The sequence below is a fragment of the Podarcis tiliguerta genome (genome assembly GCF_965153285.1).
Source record: "Podarcis tiliguerta genome assembly, chromosome: 5".
NCBI classification, from domain to species: Eukaryota; Metazoa; Chordata; class Lepidosauria; order Squamata; family Lacertidae; genus Podarcis; species Podarcis tiliguerta.
In genome coordinates this window covers 31,653,779-31,673,749 of record NC_139538.1, presented here as the reverse complement: position 1 = coordinate 31,673,749, position 19,971 = coordinate 31,653,779, and the positions used below count along the sequence as shown (strand labels likewise).

The following is a 19,971-nucleotide window of genomic DNA, read 5'->3' as shown; positions in this document are numbered from 1 at the left end:
AAGGAAGATGGTGCCCCATTTTTACTGCAACAGTTGAACTAGAGATGGAGGGTGTTTAACCCAGGCAGCGTGTCTCTGATCAACAGCCTGCCCTGGAGGCTTATATTATCTATAACCGGAAAATAGGAAGTTGCCTTATACTGAGTCAGACCATTGGACCATCTGGCTTTGTATTGTCTACTTTGACTGGCAGAAATTCTCCCGGGTTTCAGACAAGCTTTTCCTAGCCCTTCCTGGAGACATCAGTAATTGAGCCGAAAACCTTTGCATTCAAGGCAGATGCTCTTATTTATTAAGAAATCAGGTGATCTAATCATGGATTCTCCATATTACACTGGCTTTTGACCCTCAGTACCCTATGGCAAGGTGCTGGACCTTCCTGGCCTGATCTTTATCTCCATCGCTGCCCCTGAGCCAACTTTGGCAGATTCCACAAGCTCTCTGCCTCTCTCCAGATCACCTGCCTTGGCCTCAAGGAAATGCATTTGTTCACTGTGGGCTGGAAACTCATTGCACCCATGACTTCTGTCAAGCAGGGAGATAGTCATACATGTGGCTTTCTATGCAACCCCACACCCCTGTTGGTCTTCTATTTACACACCCATTGTGTCAGTTTACCTGAGAGTTGTTAGGTCACTGATGGGAGATGCAGCCTGGTTTGCCCTGCTGCTGAATTTGCCCAGTTGCTTGTCACTTGTTCCCTTGGTTTGATGTTTTGTCGCTGGTGCAGAGATGCTACATCTGCTGGGGCTTGCCTCTTGCTTGTGGAACAGATTCCAAGTAGTCATAATCATTGCTAATCCCTTAAGCAAGGAACTTCTATATAAAATATTAGGGAGTATTGCACTCAGCTGCTGTAGCTGACCGTATCCATTTTTACTTGACTCTTTCACCTATTTAACATCCCAAGCTACTTAGCATTTATTTATGGAGTTTTTAAAAGTCACTTTTCATAAATAGTATTCTAATCAGGACACCGACATCAGTAAGGTAGGTCAGTATTGTATTCTGAACATAATGCCAGGCCACTTATACACTGACTAGATCACTTCACTGATCTGGAGAAGCCTTCTCAATTGTCCCATTATGTCATAGTCATTTAGTTTATATGCAGACTAAAGCTTTTAGCATAGTGGTGCCAGTACTTTGGAACACTGTTCTCATTGGGATCAGCAGCCAACGACGATTCTGATATTTTACCACTGGCTGAAAACGTTTCTCGTTTCATCAGATATTATTAGGGGACAAGACTGATTCAGAGTTGGCCATTTCTTTTGCACCTTATTCTTTTGCAATGCTTTAATTATTGTACTCTATTTCCCCCTGAATGTTGGTTTAAAAACTCTCCTGTAAATAAAATTAATTGTACAGAGGTGTGTGTGCTTGTGTGATGGAAACGAGGTATTGGCTTACCTAGTGAATTCATAGCCAAGGTGACATTTGAGCCAGAGACTTCTCAACCCCCAGTTTCTGGCCTGAGACTGATCTAACTGGATTATTATTATTTTGGGATAAACAATTGAAAACACTTAATGACCTTGCTAAAATGGATAAATGGCCCCAAATCAGTAAGTGTGATATCCTCCAACGGCAAAGTAGCAGTATCTCTTAATGAATATTGGCAAACTTTAACCCCCGCTCCCACGGCCAGTTGAACAGTTCCATGGGGATTTAGTAGGAGTTGCAGTTGCACAGCTTGCAAGACAAACAAGGCACTAGATGCCTCACTAATAAAAATTCATTGCATATAAGTTCAGGCACTCTCCTTTGACTTCCTACTACTTTTGCCCACTTTCTCCACACAATGCAAAATTTTACAAACTATTCCTATTGTAATATTCCATTTAAAAATAAAGAAATAAAATATTGAAACCATGGTTTCCCCCCCTATATTAACCTTGTATTAAATTTTATGCTTTTCATCTTGTCATCCTGATCTGGAATATTGTCCTAATGAAAGTCCTCCCAATTCCCTCTTCACTGTCTTTTAGACAAACTGAATATGTTTCTTTTATTTCAACACTTTCAGTGTCACTGTTTTTAGACTGACGTTTTTGACTACCACTTTTAAATTGTGCATTTTTTTGTAATGAGAGACTTGTTTTATTTTATTTTATTTTGGTGTAAGGTGCTCTGGGTGCTCTATGACCGGATAAGTGAGGCACAAAAATATTAAGCTAAAATCCCCCTTTAGTGTTTCAGCCTTTGCTGAATCCCCCCCCCCCACCAATTGAAACTCATTAAGCAGTCTGTATAAGGCAAATAAACAGCAAAGTAGGGCATGGAGGATATATTTTTGGCCAGTATTCCATTACAAAAGGGGGGAAAAAACTTCATGCAAGGCTAACGAATTTGAATAAACACGTTTTATTTTTGAAGTTTTGAGCAGTCCAAACAAAAAGTTGTCGGTATAATATAAATACAAAAGTATTTAAAGCACATCATTGACAGCCAACTACATGGTATGCAAGAACTATAGCAAACCACAGGAGCAGCAGAATATTGGAATATTGGTAAATAACAATGGTTTCCTAGGGCATCACGGTATGTTCACATATACAGGGTATGCAGACTTTTTGAAATAAAACTGAAATTGTACAGAACTTCAGGTCTTTTCAGAAACAGATCAGCATTTTTAAAAGAGAGTAATACATTTACATAGGCACACATCAGTGTTCTGCTTGTTTCAAGAATGTAAAAAGAAACTTGATAAAGAGAATCTCCAATTTGTAGGTCTCCGTCATTCTTTAAGAATACTGCTATCAGAAAGAATACAACTATCAAGATAAAAACAAACAGAATGGAAAACAAACAAACAAATTCAACATCTGGGATTTGAGTATGGGCGTGGAGCATTCTAACATTGGGCTGGGATTCAGACAAACAAGATACACAACTCCATATGCCCAAGCAGGTTTGGCTTTATGTTTCTTAGGTTGCAGCTTCCCAATGTCATATGGCAAACCACTTTTCACACTAAGGAGAGTTTCAAGACAGCTTGCAAAAAAAGGAAGTAAATAAATGAATTGGGCACATCTAAAGTAGGACTCTAGTTCCAAGCCCTGGATTAAAATCCAAGACACTTGTCAGAAAATCCCTTTCTGATAAAAAAGACTTTAAGCCAAATAGTATTTTGCATTGGTGCCTTATAATGACAAATTAGTCACGGGTGTTACTTGTTTGTTGTGTAAATCAAAAACCTTTATTCAAACCATTTGTGTATATCCAAGAACAAAGCTTATTTATAATGATTTTCAAAATTATAAACCTAAGCTGACTTTGAAGTTTCACTTTCAATTCTAGCTGTGCAATATGCATGTTTATTCCTTGGTTTAATGCTGTTTTGTGTTGAATTTTAAACACAGGAACAAAAATTTAGAAAGTACAGGTTTACTTGTTTAAAAGCATCTGTTATGGCTCATTCCCACAATGTGTATGGCACTCAACCAAATATTTTTCAAGAGCAGAACACAAAACAGTTTGACACACCAGATATTATTTCAAGGATGCATCCTTCCTGCATTGGCATGTACTATAGTGCCACCTTCTGGTCAAGCCTACTGCATACATACAGCCTCACAGCAAGTTTTCAATAATAGTGTGTAAATTGGGTGTTTGAAGTAGTTCAAATATTGATTTTCCAAGGCATTGTGGTTGAACTCCACTTTATCAAAGATATATTTTACTAACATAGCCAAATCACAATTAGGACAGGAACAATTTCTCCTTGAATTAAAATGGTGTTAATTTCCTACCCCACCGATCATTGACAATATTTCAACCATGTTTTTGTTATAATTATACAAGGAAAGCTATGGACAGTTTTTGGGAAACAGTTCAGAGGTATCAATAGTTTAAAAACATATAATTGGTTTAATAATAGCTGCATTTAAAGAAGTACCCTGTGAAATGCTAGAAGCCAAATGTGAAGGCTGAAAAGATAGGATTTTAATATCAAGAGTCTGCAATCTAGTGTTATTTCTAAGACGGTTAAATGGAAGAAACATCAACTGTCTTAGAGACTCTAACTTCAGTAAAGAGAATTACTTTCTTGTGGATTCAAATTTTGCTACTATTAGGATCATGGGGTAAGTGAAGTACAGTGGCGATGGCAAATACGTTTAGAGAAAATTGTTCACTTCATTAAATAACCACTTCCCAATTTATTACATACGATAAATGTAATATGTAATAAATTTATTACATATGAGGGGAGTGTAAACTTATTACAACCCACATTCAACAAATGTAGACCTTTCCAATTGGAAAGGTAACATTTCTTATTATCAGGCAAAATCATGAACTTGTAATAATTAAAAGTGAAGCTCCACCGGTGACACTAAAACATCTCCATTAAACCCAGGGGTCTGTTTTGAAGGAGCAGAGAATGTGGGTTCATGTAGTTGACTTTGTGTGACCGCATGCAATTTCAAAGTCATTGAAGTAGCTTCTGAAAGGGTTTCCATTCCTGTGACAGATTTGGTAAGTCACATTTCATAGTAAACTAGATCTGACTGTTCAGAACAAGTATGGTTCACTAAACTTGTTTAGACTATTTATTACCGTTGGAATTCCACTCACAATCACTACACAATGGGGGGAACTCTTGGCTGCCCGAATCCACCTGAGTGTTGACTTTTAGAAAAACCAAAAACACAGAAAAACTCCCCCCCCCCCGGCCTTATAATTAAACAATTTAACATTTCACACTTTGGCCTTTGTGTTGTCCTTTAGCACATTTGCCATTTCTTACCCATGGATGTCAGCAGCAAAATCTACAAATATTTATATGCAGGAAGAAACTAGCTTAAAACAGAGGTTATTGAAGAACAGTTCCTTTAAATAGGTTTTCATATTAATCACTAAAGGAATATGACTACATTTGCCAAGTTTATGGTAATGTGCGTATAATGGCTATAATGAGATCACTTACAACATTAAGGAAAAGAAGTAGACTTGTTTGCTCCCTACTGAAAAAAAATCTGACAGGTCACTGTTCTTCATTAGTGACTCTAGCAAGGAGTAGTACTGAACACTAACTTCAGACCAACGGTTTGCAAGCCTACATTGAGACATTTCTGTCACAGGCCAGAGGACACATAAACCAAAAGAAACTGCTGTTCGGACTGTGCACACATCTGACAGTTCCAGCATTATTTGGCCTAGCAAAATAAAGCCATGATATGCCTGTTTCTGCACAGTTCACAGAGGAATAAAATGTCGTTTTTTTTTTACAACTTTTGCATGAGCTGAGCATTACAAAGATTAGGGGATAGGACTGCCAAGAGGAAGCACTTGCGTTTAATTGCTTTAAGTGAGTGAGATATAAACACACTCAACATTTATCTGCTTTAGGGTGCAATCCTATAAAGTCTTAACTGGGAAGAAGTCCTATTGAACTCAACAAGGATTATTCCCAAGGAGAAAAGCATCAGATTGCACTCTGAAAGTACTAGACTTTGGGCAGGGTTGTGCTCTAAATTACAAATCTTCTCCCCTGGTGTCATTACCATTTAACACAGCTACATTGTAATGACAGGATGTATGTTAAAAGGTAAAAATGTAGGGTGTGTTTATTGTTAGAACCAACAGGTTATCTGCATTATTTCAAATGGCCTGCTTTAGCGATGTTGCTTTTCAGAGATAATGTGAATCATGCAAATGTCTGCTCTTAAAATGTAGCAGTGAATGCTGTATAAGAAGCATTAAGACGTTCAAAGCCAAATATTGGGAAAAACCACTTATGTGGTTTTCTGCAAAGTGCTTCAGGAGGAAGCAAGGAATAAAGCAAAAGGTGATGCCTAAACCCCAAGGTATTCAATTATCTTCTCTGGTTCATTCTAAGCCACAATCTTAGCACTCAATTTTGGACATGGCCGAAGTGTGCCCTATGTGTTACTGAAATCTAGTAGAGTTTGGTATTCTAGTTACTGCAGTATTAGGTTAGTTCAGGTAAAAGCCCTAGATGAACTTAAAGCGAGCACAATGCTGCATAAGCACCCGATATCCTGCTGTTTAATCACATACTGTTTGTTGGTTTTCAAGGATTTAAAAGCAGCATGAGAAAAGCCCTTCCAACACACCAAGCCAAGTTCTCTTTGCTGGTGGTTTGCTCCACAATGCTGTGATCCTTAATACATTTAGAGGTGTTTTAAGTTCCAAAGGGATTTATGGACACAAATTGTACAAAACTGAAGACAGGACGATTTGATTTCAGGTGGATCTTAAGGCTCTTCTCTATTTCCACGGTAGAAAATACTCAGGGCAATTAAAACAGTATACCGCTGCAACACTAGAAATCCCAGGGTCTGATATTAAAGCAACTGGAACTCAATACAAAACGAAACAGCCTGTCCCCCATCTTCACCTCAACAAATAAAGGCCACCTTTTCTGTAGTAAGAAACCTAAGTTCCCTGTCAGATCCCCTGAGGTAGTAAAGTGGGAAGCTTAGTGAATCTTCGTCTTTCATTTTATTTCAGACTGCAAAAGCGGAGTTTCAAGAGATAAGCATTTATGAATCTGCTTTAAATGTACACAGGCATACCCTTCAAACTGGCTACTGTGCAGTAACAGAAAATGAATTTTAAACCAGCAATGAACACGAGTCGAAAAAGAGATGTACGCTTTCCAGTGAGAACACACATGTTGCTATGTTCCTCCTTGCTCACAACCAAGTGTCTGATGCTCACTGCATAGCGTTAGAAAAGTTGACACAATAGGAGAAAATTGCAATGTTGAAATATGAGGAGTTTAAAGGCAATCCTTTAGGAGCAGCTTCAGATCATCACATTGCAAAAGATGCCATATGATGAGGCAGCATGACTGCCTACCAGCCTTCCATTTTGTCCATAGCTGCATGTTCTTGATAGATATTACTCCTACCTACCCACACTGAGAGTTCATGGTCCACTGCAAGCTTTTGGTCTTCCATCTTCCTGAACACAGCTGGTAATATTGCTATCCATTCAGTAAGTAGACTACCACTTCATACGTAGACATCATTATAGCTGTGTTTGGAATCTGTCTAATCAGATGCGTTGTTAGGCCACGGTATAGGGCGTTATAGCCTTCTTCTCGCACAAGCAAAGACAGTGTCTGAAAAAAAGACCTGTACTTTGTTCCTTCTTCTCGTAGTCTTGTTCGTACAACCTCTGCATCAAAAAAGGAGAAAACATTTTATCTTGAGGACAGCTTTCCACAATCTTGGAAGGATTACAACACTTGCCTACTTCTACAATGAATTACTTATTTCATCTGTTGTAGGACCCTCGTACCTACGGGACCACCTCTCCTGGTATGCCCCACGGAGGACCTTAAGGTCCATAAATAGCAACACCCTAGAGGTCCCGGGCCCTAAGGAAGTTAGATTAGCCTCAACCAGAGCCAGGGCCTTTTCAACACTGGCTCCGGCCTGGTGGAACGCTCTGTCTCATGAGACCAGGGCCCTGCGGCATCTGATTTCTTTCCGCAGGGCCTGTAAGACAGAGTTGTTCTGCCCGGCCTTTGGCTTAGAATCAGTTTGATTCCCTCCCCCTCTTTCTTTTTTTCCTTTCTCCTCCTATGAAGAGGCTGCATCTTAACGTTTTAATGTTGTATTTTAATCTTGCTTTTAAATTGTATTTTAATCAACTTGTTTTTATTATTGGTTGTTAGCCGCCCTGAGCCCGGTCTTGGCTGGGGAGGGCAGGGTATAAATAAAAATTATTTTTATTATTATTATTATTAGTAGTAGTAGTAGTAGTAGTAGTAGCCAAAACAGTACTCAAAAGCAACATGTTAGACAATAGAGCAGTATCTAAAAAGAAAAAAGGGTATTAATATACTAAAACTTGTGCACAGTTCTCAAAGGCAAAATGTGATGAATGTATTGGGTTAGGCAATGGGAAACTTTTGTTAAAAATAGCAAAATATTTACCAAAACAAAAGTAACTTATCTCTTGCACCGGGGAAAAAATATATTTGGTTGCTTAAGAAAAGCCTCCCTTACCGTGTGGATAGGCTATGGATGTAGCACAAGTTTTCGATGTAGCTGCAGCCATCATCATGCCAACAAAGTCAGATGCTTCTTTGACAGTTTCATCTTCCTCATCCATAGCAGAAGCAGACTTATACTCCAAAAGTCTTCGCTTAATACTCTCATAAATAACAAAGTGAATAACAGTTTCTGATATGCCTGCATAGCTCGCAGACATTCCTCGGTAAAAGCCTTTAATTCCATCTGTCTGATAAACCCTGCGCACACATTCAAAAGCGCTCATCCGTTTTTCTCCACGATTCCTGAAAGAGGGGGGAGAAATTCAACACTCAGAAGAGCTTTATTATATTTTGCCAGATGCAGACACCACTCACCATATTTGTAAGGTTTCCCATTTCATTATTTCATTTCATGATTCTACTTGCAAGCTACAGAAAACATACACCTTTCATATGAATACTGAAATGATATCTAAAACTAACCCAGATGGTTATACTGATTCAGATGTTACAGAAAACATAAGAGGTACTGACGATACCTCACACCCAGCAACTGCATATAGATATCAAATAGCATTGGGGACAATATTTACATTTTTTAAAAGAGTTCAATACCTTGCATCAAGTTGTAATCGTGTCTTTATTAGCCAAATTGGATTGGTTGCGGTGATTGCAGTGAAACCTAAATAAATATTAAAAAAGAAAGATTAGTTTTGCAAACATAATGAAAAACAGCAAAGCTAAAACATGAATAAAGATACAAGTTGATACAAACTGACTTGTGCTATGCTAATGGTTAAAAACCAAAAGTAGGCATCTTGACATTTTATTGTTTTTTTCCAGTCCACGCAGCCAATATTTGTTTTTGCAAGATTTCAATAAAGTAAAATAAAGCCTCTTTATTCTTCTTAGTAACTAGCCATAAGTACATCTAGAACCCAATTTGTGCCCATTTATTCATACAAATCCCTTTTTGACACCTTTCAAACAGCCAGAGTGAGACTAGGCTAACTGAATTTAAATGCACTCCAAACAAAAGCAAACTGCAGTGAAACTAAAGCATGCCAGAAGAGTCTAAAACGTTCTCTATAAATTTAATTTATAAAACAAATCAGATCATAAAAACACGTTAACTACTTAATGTCGTACAGCTTAGAGACACAATACTGTACATCAACATAGTATAGTTTATACAGTATAATTTAGCAGGATGTTGTATTAATTGTGCCAGTGAGTTCCACTAGCAGTAAAAGCAAGGATTTTTGGTTGGTCCCAGGAATACTTGTACAAACATACAAAAATGAGTTGTGAAAGGAAAGCAGCTACTCAAAATCTAAACGGGATTAACAGCCAATAGTGTGATTGTTTTGCAACTTGTAAATAATATCTCCTACACTACACTACCATAAATAGAAAAGCAGTACAAGAGGGCAGCTTTTGAGAACTGTACAGTTATAATATAAAATGCATTGCATATCAGGTAAAATGTCTGCAGAAGGGAGGTTGGGAATTTGTTGTGCTCAAAGTACCCAATTTATTACTATTTATTCAACTGGAATGACAAGCAAATCATTCCTCTAACCATGCAAATCCTGCTCTCCTCTTGCAGAAGTGAGTGTTCAGGAGCACTTTGTGCAGTGCATCTCCCATGCACATTTCAAAATAGAATGGAAAAGCCTGCTAGTGAACTACACAAAAAGGAATGTTTGCAAACCAGTTTCCTCCCCCCCCCCCCCCCGCGGACAATCTCTATTGATATTCACATGGGGGGAAAACTTGCACATAAGTGACTGTAAAGGTTAAAAAAAAGAACTGCCAAAGGATCTTAACTGTTTTAAGGTTTAGTTAACGTTACAAAACTTTCTCTTACTTCATGTCACAAAAAGCACACTTTAATTGCTTGCACAGAAGCAGAACTGGTAAATAATATTGTTTGGCTAAATGGCAATATGCCTAGCTAATGTTAAGCTTGTTTTAATGTTTGCATCCCCCAAGTCATTGTTCTTCCTAAACACAGGCATCATCTTTGGCTTTTAGCCACAGAAATACTGCATAAGTGCATTAATGGTGGGAGGTTTTTTTGGTTTCATACTTGTTCAAACAAATCAACAAACCTGGAGAATTGGTTTAAACATTGCCCATGCATACGGGATATAACACAGGACACAAAAGGAACTGTGCCCTAGCTGCCCTAAATTAATCACTATGAAATGGTTTTATGGAGAGTTAACTAAATGGTCTGTCTGCCAGTGATGTTTACTGCTTACAGCACATGCAAACACAGGTCTACTAAGAAGCAAGCTCCACTGAGTACAAGGCGGCTAACTTCCAGGTAAGTGTGTAAAGGTCTGTAGCCTTAATGTATTTCTAATTGGTAATTTAATTGGTAATCTAAAGGGGAATAGAAGCAGAGAAGAGACTGGGTACAACATTCCATGAACCCAACTTCAATTCCTGGGTATAAATGCAAGCAAACATGCTTATACTTAGCATCTTTGGAACCTATACAAGCCTAAAAAGGAAGAGAATCAAGACACTGAATATGTTGGACAATGTTTATGTCCCTTGTTCCAACTGAGGAAATAATACTCAGAAGAGTATTTAGCATTGGGCAGATTGTGCCCCGTTTTTACTTTTAAGACTTAAGCAATGTTCACCTTTATATAATACTGCAATCCCAAATTTAAAAGCACCAAGGTGCTTGGACACAAAAAACTGCTGGAGGGAAAGTTCACAAATACAAATGCACATGCTACAAAAGAGGGATTACTCTTTTGGCAGTTGTTGAATCAATCCATCAGATCACATTTAAAACTTGGCTAAATTTTAAAAGGAATTATGAGGGTTCAAATGCTGCTCATAGGAATGTCTCATACCAAAATGCATTTGAACAGTGACTACATATGACTTCAGCTTTGATTCAGCTGCATATCTATAGGGCTGGATCCAAATTTTCCATGATCAGAGGAAAGTGAAGTGATTTTTTTTGCCAATTCCTTCTTTTCCCTGAATATCTGCTCCAGAGGGTAGGAGACTACCCAAACAGAATGGGAGTGGTGCTAGGGGGTGGGGAATCAGCAAAAATTACCTTCTCCCACTCTCCATCCTCCAGTAGGAGCCTCCACTGGATCAGAGTCCCTTATGTGAATGGAAGAAGCCCTTTAGTTTGTGTAAACGCATAATGTTTTAGTTAATTATTATCTTTAAATACTGGAATTCAATGCAAAATATTTAAGGCCATTTATATGGCTCCATTAAAACAAAATGAAAAACAAAAAGTTGCTCAAGGCAATCCTATGTATATATTTATATTTTACTCAGAAGTCCTAGTACGCAATGGGAATTATAGGCCTTATTTCAGTTTGCTGTTTATTTCCAAAAGCAATTCATGTGAACCTCTAACCAAAGAAGGAGCTCTCTCTCTCTCTCTCTCTCTCTCAGGATTTTTGGAGCAAAACAAGCTTAAAAATAAAACAGCTAAGATCCCAGGTATGCATCTGCATTGTCTTTGTTTGCAAGGGATAATGTATAAATGCATGTGAATACATATTATGCCAACAAAATTTAAATAGAAAGGAAAGAGTGTGGTGACACATACAGTTAACTGTACTATTATTTAAGGGCAGTTCTGAAATACTTTGCCAAAATAAAATAGAAATATATAAATTAAAGGTAGGAATCCTACGAATTGTCAATAAGGAATGTAATTTCACCAACTTGGCTAAACACACAACAGTAGTCCATAAAACTGTTTTTCCACCTTTCCCCAGGCTGCACTGGAAGGAATAGCTGGGTGATGTATTAAAACAATGTATACAACTGGAATTCAAATAAAAATATTCCCCTTACATTGTTTGTTTAAGAGTGGTTACAAACCCAAGGTGTGGTTCTTACGCTAGAGGCTGCAAGAGACGCTCAGTTCAGTACTCACGAGGTTTAAGTTAGTCCATATTTCTGCAGGAAGTGACCTGCGGATGGGGAGCATGAGATGACACGATCTCACTCTTTTCACGGGAGAAATGTACAGTAAATGCCTAAAATAGACACAGGCTTTTCTGTATCATAACAACAAGCAGTGACCTCATCAGACATATGTGACAAAACTGAATCCCAATGGAAGGATTTGTGAATTAGTAAATGTGAGATCTAACTTTTTAAAAAAGTTTAGAACAATAAAAAAGGAAAAAAGGTAGTACAGGCCACAGGTATTTTTTTAAAAAAAGTTTTTCAAAATGTACTGAGTACTGAAATTTCTGCCATCTGCAGCAGTTTAACCATTTAATAGCTTGCAAAATACTTACCTATACTTATTTTTAAAAGCCCAAAGTGCTGGGTGTGTATGAGCGCATGTCAAATAAAAATGCTAACCTTGTCACAATGGGCAGAAAAAACAGGTTGAAACCAGTTTAATTTAAAATTTGAGACATGCCTGAACTGAATAACTTGTACCTATTTTACAAATGTTTGAAGTTATAGATTAAGCTAATTTTGAGTCTTTGGGAAGTATAAAGCAAGGAGAAGACAGACAAAATTAGAACAGATCATATAATTCAATTAAGCCATTATCTTCCCTCTTTGGCTCAAAATGGGATATAACGGAAAGCCGGGCTAAGCGTAACTTGACAAAACATCTTCCATACAAATTTTTAAACTTTGTCTATGAGTTGGTTCTATGAAAACAGCAAATGACTTAATAGTAAAGACCCTGAAGTTATCAAAGATTACAGAGCATGTTGTAGTTGATGGAATAGGAATGCTCCTTAGAACACAACAGCTTCCAACTGTTCCATCAAACAGTTGGGTGTATAGTGTCAACAAAATCACAAAAGAAAGTGTCACTGCTCTTTAACCCAAAGTAGCATTGCTCTCCATTACGTGAGAAACTCTGAAATTCACAATGCACTACCTCACCGCAACACCACCTCAAAGGACAAGGTAGAATGAAATGCCCAGCTTCCACACATTCAAGAGGGTATATTATACTAAACTGAATCATGTAACTCTGTGTCATGGATTGGCTGGACACAGTGGAATGGTGGGAGGCACCAGGAAGAAGGCATCTCAGAGCCCAGGTGGGATGATGATGAGTGGTCAGAGGGAGAAGAGAGTGAAGACTAGGAGAAGGTGCTGTTGGAAGCTGAAGAGGTAACAGGGTTTAGTGAGCAGGAAGTCTAACAGAGAGAAGTCCAGAATCTGAAGCAGGAGCAGATGGAGACCAAGGGACAGAGATGAGTCAGACTGGTGAAGAAGCCAGGGTGTCTCCCCTCCTGCTGTGACAAGCTCCCTTCCCCCTAGTCTCACAGGACCCAAAGTGGTATGAAGAGGGAAGAGCAGAGACAGACATGTCGGTGGAGTCTCAGATTGCTTCAGAAGGATTCGTGAAAGGAGGAGACTTAACCAGCTACGGAAAGGTGGGGATCTTCAGTCCCCACAACTGCCTCATAGGGACAAGATTTACCAGGAAGAGTTGCTGTGCTAATTAGACCTGACTCCTCTGAGCAGGCTTTGTTTCTGCTAATAGTTAACTTCACGTACTCCTTGTGATTTATTGCTGGCTAGCTTCCTGACATTCTGTATGCACACTGGAATGTATGCAAGGCTTTAGACTGAGATGATAGACTCATTTTGGAGCTAGCTTTTTTTGTAACTGAGGCAACTAAATATCTTTGAGGAGTTCTGTTAATTTCCCTGTATAAGTATAGTTTGCAAAGGGGGAAAAAATCCAATTAGGCTTTCTTTACATTCTTAGACTACAGTTTATTTTTGCTATTTCTATTCAGCAAAGCAAATGGAGCTTAAAAAATAAGGCATTTTGTTGACTGAACTCATTAGGCAACATATTGAGGGTGGAATGGGAGCATGATGGCAGTCTGGCTGGCTAAGGATCCCCTGGGTTCTGCAGCAATTCTATCGCTGAATACAAGTGGCCCTGTATACTTGTCTAACTTAACCCCGAATACATTCCAGAATGAAGGATGATAAGCAACTCCAAGAAGGGCTGTGAAAAAATGTCTGACAAAAATGCTTCTCCTTCGTTAGACAGTAAAAGTACAATAAAGACTAGGTACAGAATAGCATGAATTTTAAACATTTCAGACTTGAAAGATTGTTGGTTTTTTTAGAAATTTAAAAAGGAATACTGTCTACAAGGTTTCAAATAAAAGCTAATTTAAAAAATAGTTCACAACCGAAACAGAGTATAGCAATATTTTGAGTGTGTAGTTTTGAGACTGTTTTGGTGTCAAGTGACTCAAATCAAATGGTATATATATTTACAATTGCTAGTGATATGAAAGCAATAAAAGCATCTATAAACAAGATTTCAAATGGTATATATATTTACAATTGCTAGTGATATGAAAGCAATAAAAGCATCTATAAACAAGATTTCAATAAAATAAATTTTTTTTTGAGAAGCCAAGACATAAAAAAGCCTCATACTTCTTAACTGTTCAAGCAACTTTGAATTTTAAGCCAAAATAGACCTTGTGGGAACAATTGTTAATAGCATAATGTAGTGCGTTCAATGAAAGTTTTAAGAAGCAATTAGAAAAGTGACAAGGTTAGCATTTTTTCTCACAAGCTACGTTAACGGCCCTTTATATTAGTTATATGGCTACACAGCCAACACTATGAATCAGTATTTTATGCATCTTTAGCGGAGGTTTTAAAATGGAGTCTATGGGATTTCTAGCATCCTAAAGCTATGCTAGTTCAAGAGGAAAAAAATAGCTACCTTCCGAGCCAATCTGCATGGGACATTCTTTCACCAACCATGTGGTTTAGGTGCATAACTGCAAAGCTGAACGTTAATGCTCCGTCAGTATTGCATGAGCACAAGAGCAAAATAATTTCAAGTGGTAAGATCAAAGCCACAGAAGTGCAAAAGAGGCAGCTTCGCATTTTAAAAGCAGAATAAAATATGTACAGGTCTTGAAATGACAAACAGAAAAATCGAAGTGTCTCAAGAGATTCAAAATTTAAGTTTCTTAAACCCAGGGTTTAAATAGCAAAAATTCAAATACCAATACAGAAATTATTACTGGACATGTATGTAGATATGAAACCTGCCAACAAATCAGATTTTCACATTTATTTAACTGGGCAAAGATGCACATCTCTTACGAAAAACAGATAAGGAACCTTTAAGTTAGTTCTGAACAACCTTTTGTGTGCAATATACATTGCATAAACTAAAAAATAATCTTAAGATTACTAATCCATTTTCTTATCTTCTGCTCTGCTCTTTTGTCAAGAGAAATAATATTTCTTTAGAAATTTCTCTGGAGGAAAAAAAAACACAGGTAACAGAATAATCTTTCATATTAACAAAGCCTCTGAAGCAATTAATTGAGGTGCAGTTTCAAAAGAATAGCCAATCACAGAGTTATCCCTCTCCCACCAAACCCATTTCATTCCCCATGGATTCCTTCGGTGGAGTGTAAAAAGAGATAAACTATATTAGAAGTACAGTTCTAAGCATGCCAGACAATCATCTTAACACAGTTTTCTTTTCTACTCATTTCTTAGATCTAACATTTTTAAGTTTTAAAAAAAGAACATTTGGGCCACAGTGCCCACCTGGGGAGAAACCCTATGCTACAGGGTTGGTTGAATTATTGGGCCATTATAATTTTCTTTCATCAGAACTATTTGTGAGCCACTCTTAAAATTTCTAAAAATATTTGTATGCTATATAGAGAAGATTCACAGCAGAAGCTATCATATTCCCTGCAAGTGTCATATAGTATTAAGAACTATTATGTCCCACTTTAGCCTTATTCTTCTCTTTTGAAGAAACAGAAATAAAAAACTCTACAAAACACATCATGGCTGTTATGTTAGAGGAAGTACACAAAAAGATATACATTTAAGCCATGAACTGAAACATTCAGTAAATCCCCCTGGTTCAGGTGGGGCTACTTTTGGGGAAAAGGGTACGGCATTGCACCCACAGGCTGTAAAACCATGCACAATGACTCTGGAGTAAAGCTCATGAAGTCAGCAATACTGCAAAGAATTGTGCTGGATTGCATTTTTATTTCTCTCTTTCCCCAAGAGGCTTATTCACCTCCAAAACAGGAAAAACATATTTACTGGCTTTCTATTGCCTTATCAAAGGGGGGGGGGGACCAGATTACCTAATACTGCAGCAAATTTTAAATATTTCAAGCATAGGAGGGTGACCAAAATCTGCTGGTATATTATTACAGAAAGTCAGAGCAGTTGTCTTAACACAGGAAGGAGTTTCAAAATAAAATGAAGGGGCAAGGAGAAGTCTCATTGCTGGCTTCTTTAGTTCCTATAAAATTTGCTTAGCAAATCTGAAATTAAGTCCACATGACTTAGCTATCTGGAATGACAGCAAGCAAGTCTGTTCATATACCATAAATTCTCTATTCATTCTCAAGCCATAAACCTTCATTTAAGACCAGAAGATAGTCTGCTCAGCCATTCTGCCGCTATACCCCGAACCAACCATTTCCTGTATTTCTGCAGTTCCCCATTCACCATAGCCACGCTAACACTAAAAGGCCTTCCACATAATTAAAGCACAAAGTTACAGATCCTTACCTGCTACTCCAGCTGAGGTCATGTGTACCTTGGTAGATTCTGGCTCAAATATATTATTCAGCATTTCCTTGCAATTGGAGTATGCGGCAAAATATATTGCTCTGAAAGGAAAACAAGTTAAATATGATCAATACAATATAGCTTTGTAGTAAAACTAGTAACAGTGATGATAGTTGCATGGAAGTGCATGCCAAGCAGATAGGTCTCTTTCTCCATTGAAATATAAATGCACCATTGAAAGCAATAAAAGGAAGCAGTGCTAGTTCTTTCAGATGTTCTGCAGAAAGACCCCACCACACTCTGAACTTCCAATTCCTCTTAGATCTGCATCACAGGAATTACTAGAACCTGCTGTTAAGGGGTGGGTGGGGTGGAAACAATACACCATTTAGAATAGTACTGTAATCACAAGACAATGACCACCTTCCCTCAGACCTAAAAAGTTCTGACTTACAAAATGGCTAGGTCTGAACTGTGACAAGTTGGTATGTTTCACCCTCTGTTGGATTCTTCAAGAGCACCAAGCAAGAGCAATACAGTGGTGCCTCTGGTTACGAACTTAATTCATTCCGGAGGTCCGTTCTTAAGCTGAAACCGCTCTTATCTTGAGGCCCGCGTTCGCTAATGGGGCCTCCCGCTGCGTGTGATTTCCGTTCGCATCCTGGGGTAAAAGTTCGCAACCAGGAGCAGCTACTTCTGGGTTAGCGGGGCTGACCCTGAAGCGTTTGTAACCAGAGGTACCACTGTATTGAGATGCTGCCATACATTCGTACCTTGGTTCTCGAACGCGTTGGTACTCGTATGCTTTGGCTCCCAAGCGCAGAAAACCCAAAGTAAGTCTTCCATTTTTCAACGTTCTTTGGAAGCCGAATATCTGACGCAGCTTCCGCTTGATTGCAGGAAGCTCCTGCAGCCAATCGGAAGCCGTGCCTTGGTTTGTGAACGGTTCCAGAAGTCGAACGGACTCCTGGAATGGATTAAGTTTGACAACCAAGGTACCACTGTATTATGAAATCATTTCAATACAGTTTTATATTTACAAAAAAGAAAAGAGATTTAATAATATAATAATAATAATAAATTTTATTTATATCCCGCCCTCCCCAGCCGAAGCCGGGCTCAGGGCGGCTAACAACAATAAAACAGTACAAAAGTACAGCTAAACAGCACTCTAAAACCATTCATTATAAAATTAATTAATTCAAGCCACTGGCAACCATTGGGCCAGAGCTCTGCGAAGATTGCCGAGGGAGGGAGTCAGGCTGTGCCCTGGCCAAAGGCCTGGTGGAACAGTTCTGTCTTGCAGGCCCTGCGGAAAGATGTCAAGTCCCGCAGGGCCCTGGTCTCTTGTGACAGAGTGTTCCACCAGATCGGAGCCACAGCCGAAAAAGCCCTGGCTCTAGTTGAGGCCAGCCTAACTTCTCTGTGGCCTGGGACCTTCAAGATGTTTTTATTTGAAGACCGTAAGTTTCTCTGTGAGGCATACCAGGAGAGGCGGTCCCGTAGGTACGAGGGTCCTAGGCCCTATAGGGCTTTAAAGGTTAAAACCAGCACCTTAAACCTGATCCTGTACTCCACCGGGAGCCAGTGCAGCTGGTATAGCACCGGGTGAATGTGATCTCACAGCGAAGACCCCGTAAGGAGTCTCGCTGCAGCATTCTGCACCCGCTGGAGTTTCTGGGTCAGTCTCAAGGGCAGCCCCACGTAGAGCGAGTTACAATAATCCAGTCTAGAGGTGACCGTTGCGTGGATCACAGTGGCTAGGTCAGGGCGAGAGAGGTAAGGAGCCAACTGCTTAGCTTGGCGGAGATGGAAAAATGCCGCCTTTGTTATAGCTGCAATCTGCACCTCCATGGAAAAGAAGGTGTCGAAGATTACACCCAAACTCTTAACGGACAGTGCTGGCACTAATTGCGCCCCCGCAAGAGATGGGAGTTGCCCCCCCATCCCATATCGTCCCGTCCCAACCACAGGACCTCTGTCTTCGAAGGATTTAGCTTCAACCGGCTCCCACGTAACCATCCAGCCACAGCTTCCAAACATCTGGTCAGTGTGTCTGGGGCCGAGTCAGGATGGCACCTTCATCGAAGGAGACATGATCACATCTATAACTATGCCAAAGATCAAATCCAGCGTGTGGCCTGCTTGATGTGTGGGGCCTGAAACAAACTGGGAGAGCCCTAGTGTCACCATGGAAGACACCAGGTTCAGAGCCTGTGAGGAGGGAGTGGCATCAGCATGGATTTTGAAGTCCCTCAATACCAATAGGTTAGGGAACTCCAAGGCCCAGCCGGCCACCGCCTCCAATAGGCCTGACAGGGTGGCTGCTGGTGCGCTAGGTGGCCGGTACACCAGCCAGACAGCCAAGCTCTCCTCGGAGCCCCACACTAGGCCAACACATTCAATGCCGAGGATCGAAGGCGATGGTAGAGCCCTGAAAGGACAATCTTCCCGGATTAATAATGCCACCCCTCCCCCCCGGACCACAGTCCGCGACTGGTGGAGGACGGAGAAACCCTGCATTTAGAAATGCAGACACATTTAAAGCTGCAAGATAGGGAAAAAATATTCTTCTAAACAAAACAATAGACACCCAGAAGGGGGCCTTGCTTACAGCTGCAAGTTAACACAAGCAATGAAATGTTTTGGATGTTCAAAAGCGTTATGAATCACCTACTATCACAGTTTCTCTCTCCACAGTCACTGAAGACAAAGAAAGTTGACCAGGCAACAGCTACATGTAGTAGGAGCACACAATGTACTTGCTAACACAGCTGGTGAATACAATTTTGTATTTTTATTTTGTGAACCACCCTGTGATCTTCAGATGAAGGCCCATATACAAATTTAATTAACTAATTAGAACTAAGTAGTAAAAAGTTCTTTAACACTTGAGCTAGCGTTTTTTAAAAAGTGGTCCACTTTTTAAAAAAGGGACTTAAAATTGACACAGAGCACTCCCAAGCCCTTCCTTTCTCAACCTGTGGGTCCCCAGATGTTGTTGAACTACAACTACCATCACCCCTAGCTAGCAAGGCCAGAGCTCAGGGATGATGGGAGTTGTAGTCCAACAACATCTGGGGACCCACAGGTTGAGAACCGCTGCAAGCCATTTTCTGAAGAAGCTATTTAGATCCAGCACAAAAACTAGTGCTTCACTTCATTTTCATGTTGAGATATTTTAAAGTGCCTGATAGGCAAGTATATATATTTAGTTTTAAATGTTTAAAGCAGATAACAAACTATCCTAGTAAATACATATTTGTTGCAAAAATAAATAACTCATATAATCAACTTTTTGCAACTTAGATAATCTTGCCACAAGGGGGCAGGAGAGAATTTTCTACAATCTTTTATTATATATATTATTTTACCAGCTTTGTTTCAAATTTGTGCTATTCTATATTACCAAAGTCCCTTAA

General features: G+C 39.2%; 1 protein-coding gene and 1 long non-coding RNA gene across 3 annotated transcripts in view; one reads left to right on the top strand and one right to left on the bottom strand.

Moving 5' to 3' along the window:
- Positions 1 to 2,351: 2,351 nt before the first annotated feature.
- The window catches only part of SLC25A36 (solute carrier family 25 member 36), a 40,466-nt gene continuing 22,846 nt past the window's right edge, over positions 2,352 to 19,971 (bottom strand). For both annotated transcript variants that reach the window (XM_083443004.1, XM_083443003.1), the window contains exons 4-7: positions 16,550 to 16,650; positions 8,591 to 8,657; positions 7,989 to 8,278; positions 2,352 to 7,152 (exon numbers count right to left, since the gene is read on the bottom strand). In XM_083443004.1, coding sequence (XP_083299130.1) covers positions 6,959 to 7,152; positions 7,989 to 8,278; positions 8,591 to 8,657; positions 16,550 to 16,650 — 652 coding nt within the window. In that variant the 3' untranslated portion in view covers positions 2,352 to 6,958. The remainder of the gene's footprint in view (positions 7,153 to 7,988; positions 8,279 to 8,590; positions 8,658 to 16,549; positions 16,651 to 19,971) is intronic.
- Positions 8,664 to 15,357, top strand: LOC310678770. Its single transcript, XR_014511956.1, has 2 exons — positions 8,664 to 14,259; positions 14,328 to 15,357. It is a non-coding gene; the product is annotated as an uncharacterized lncRNA (long non-coding RNA).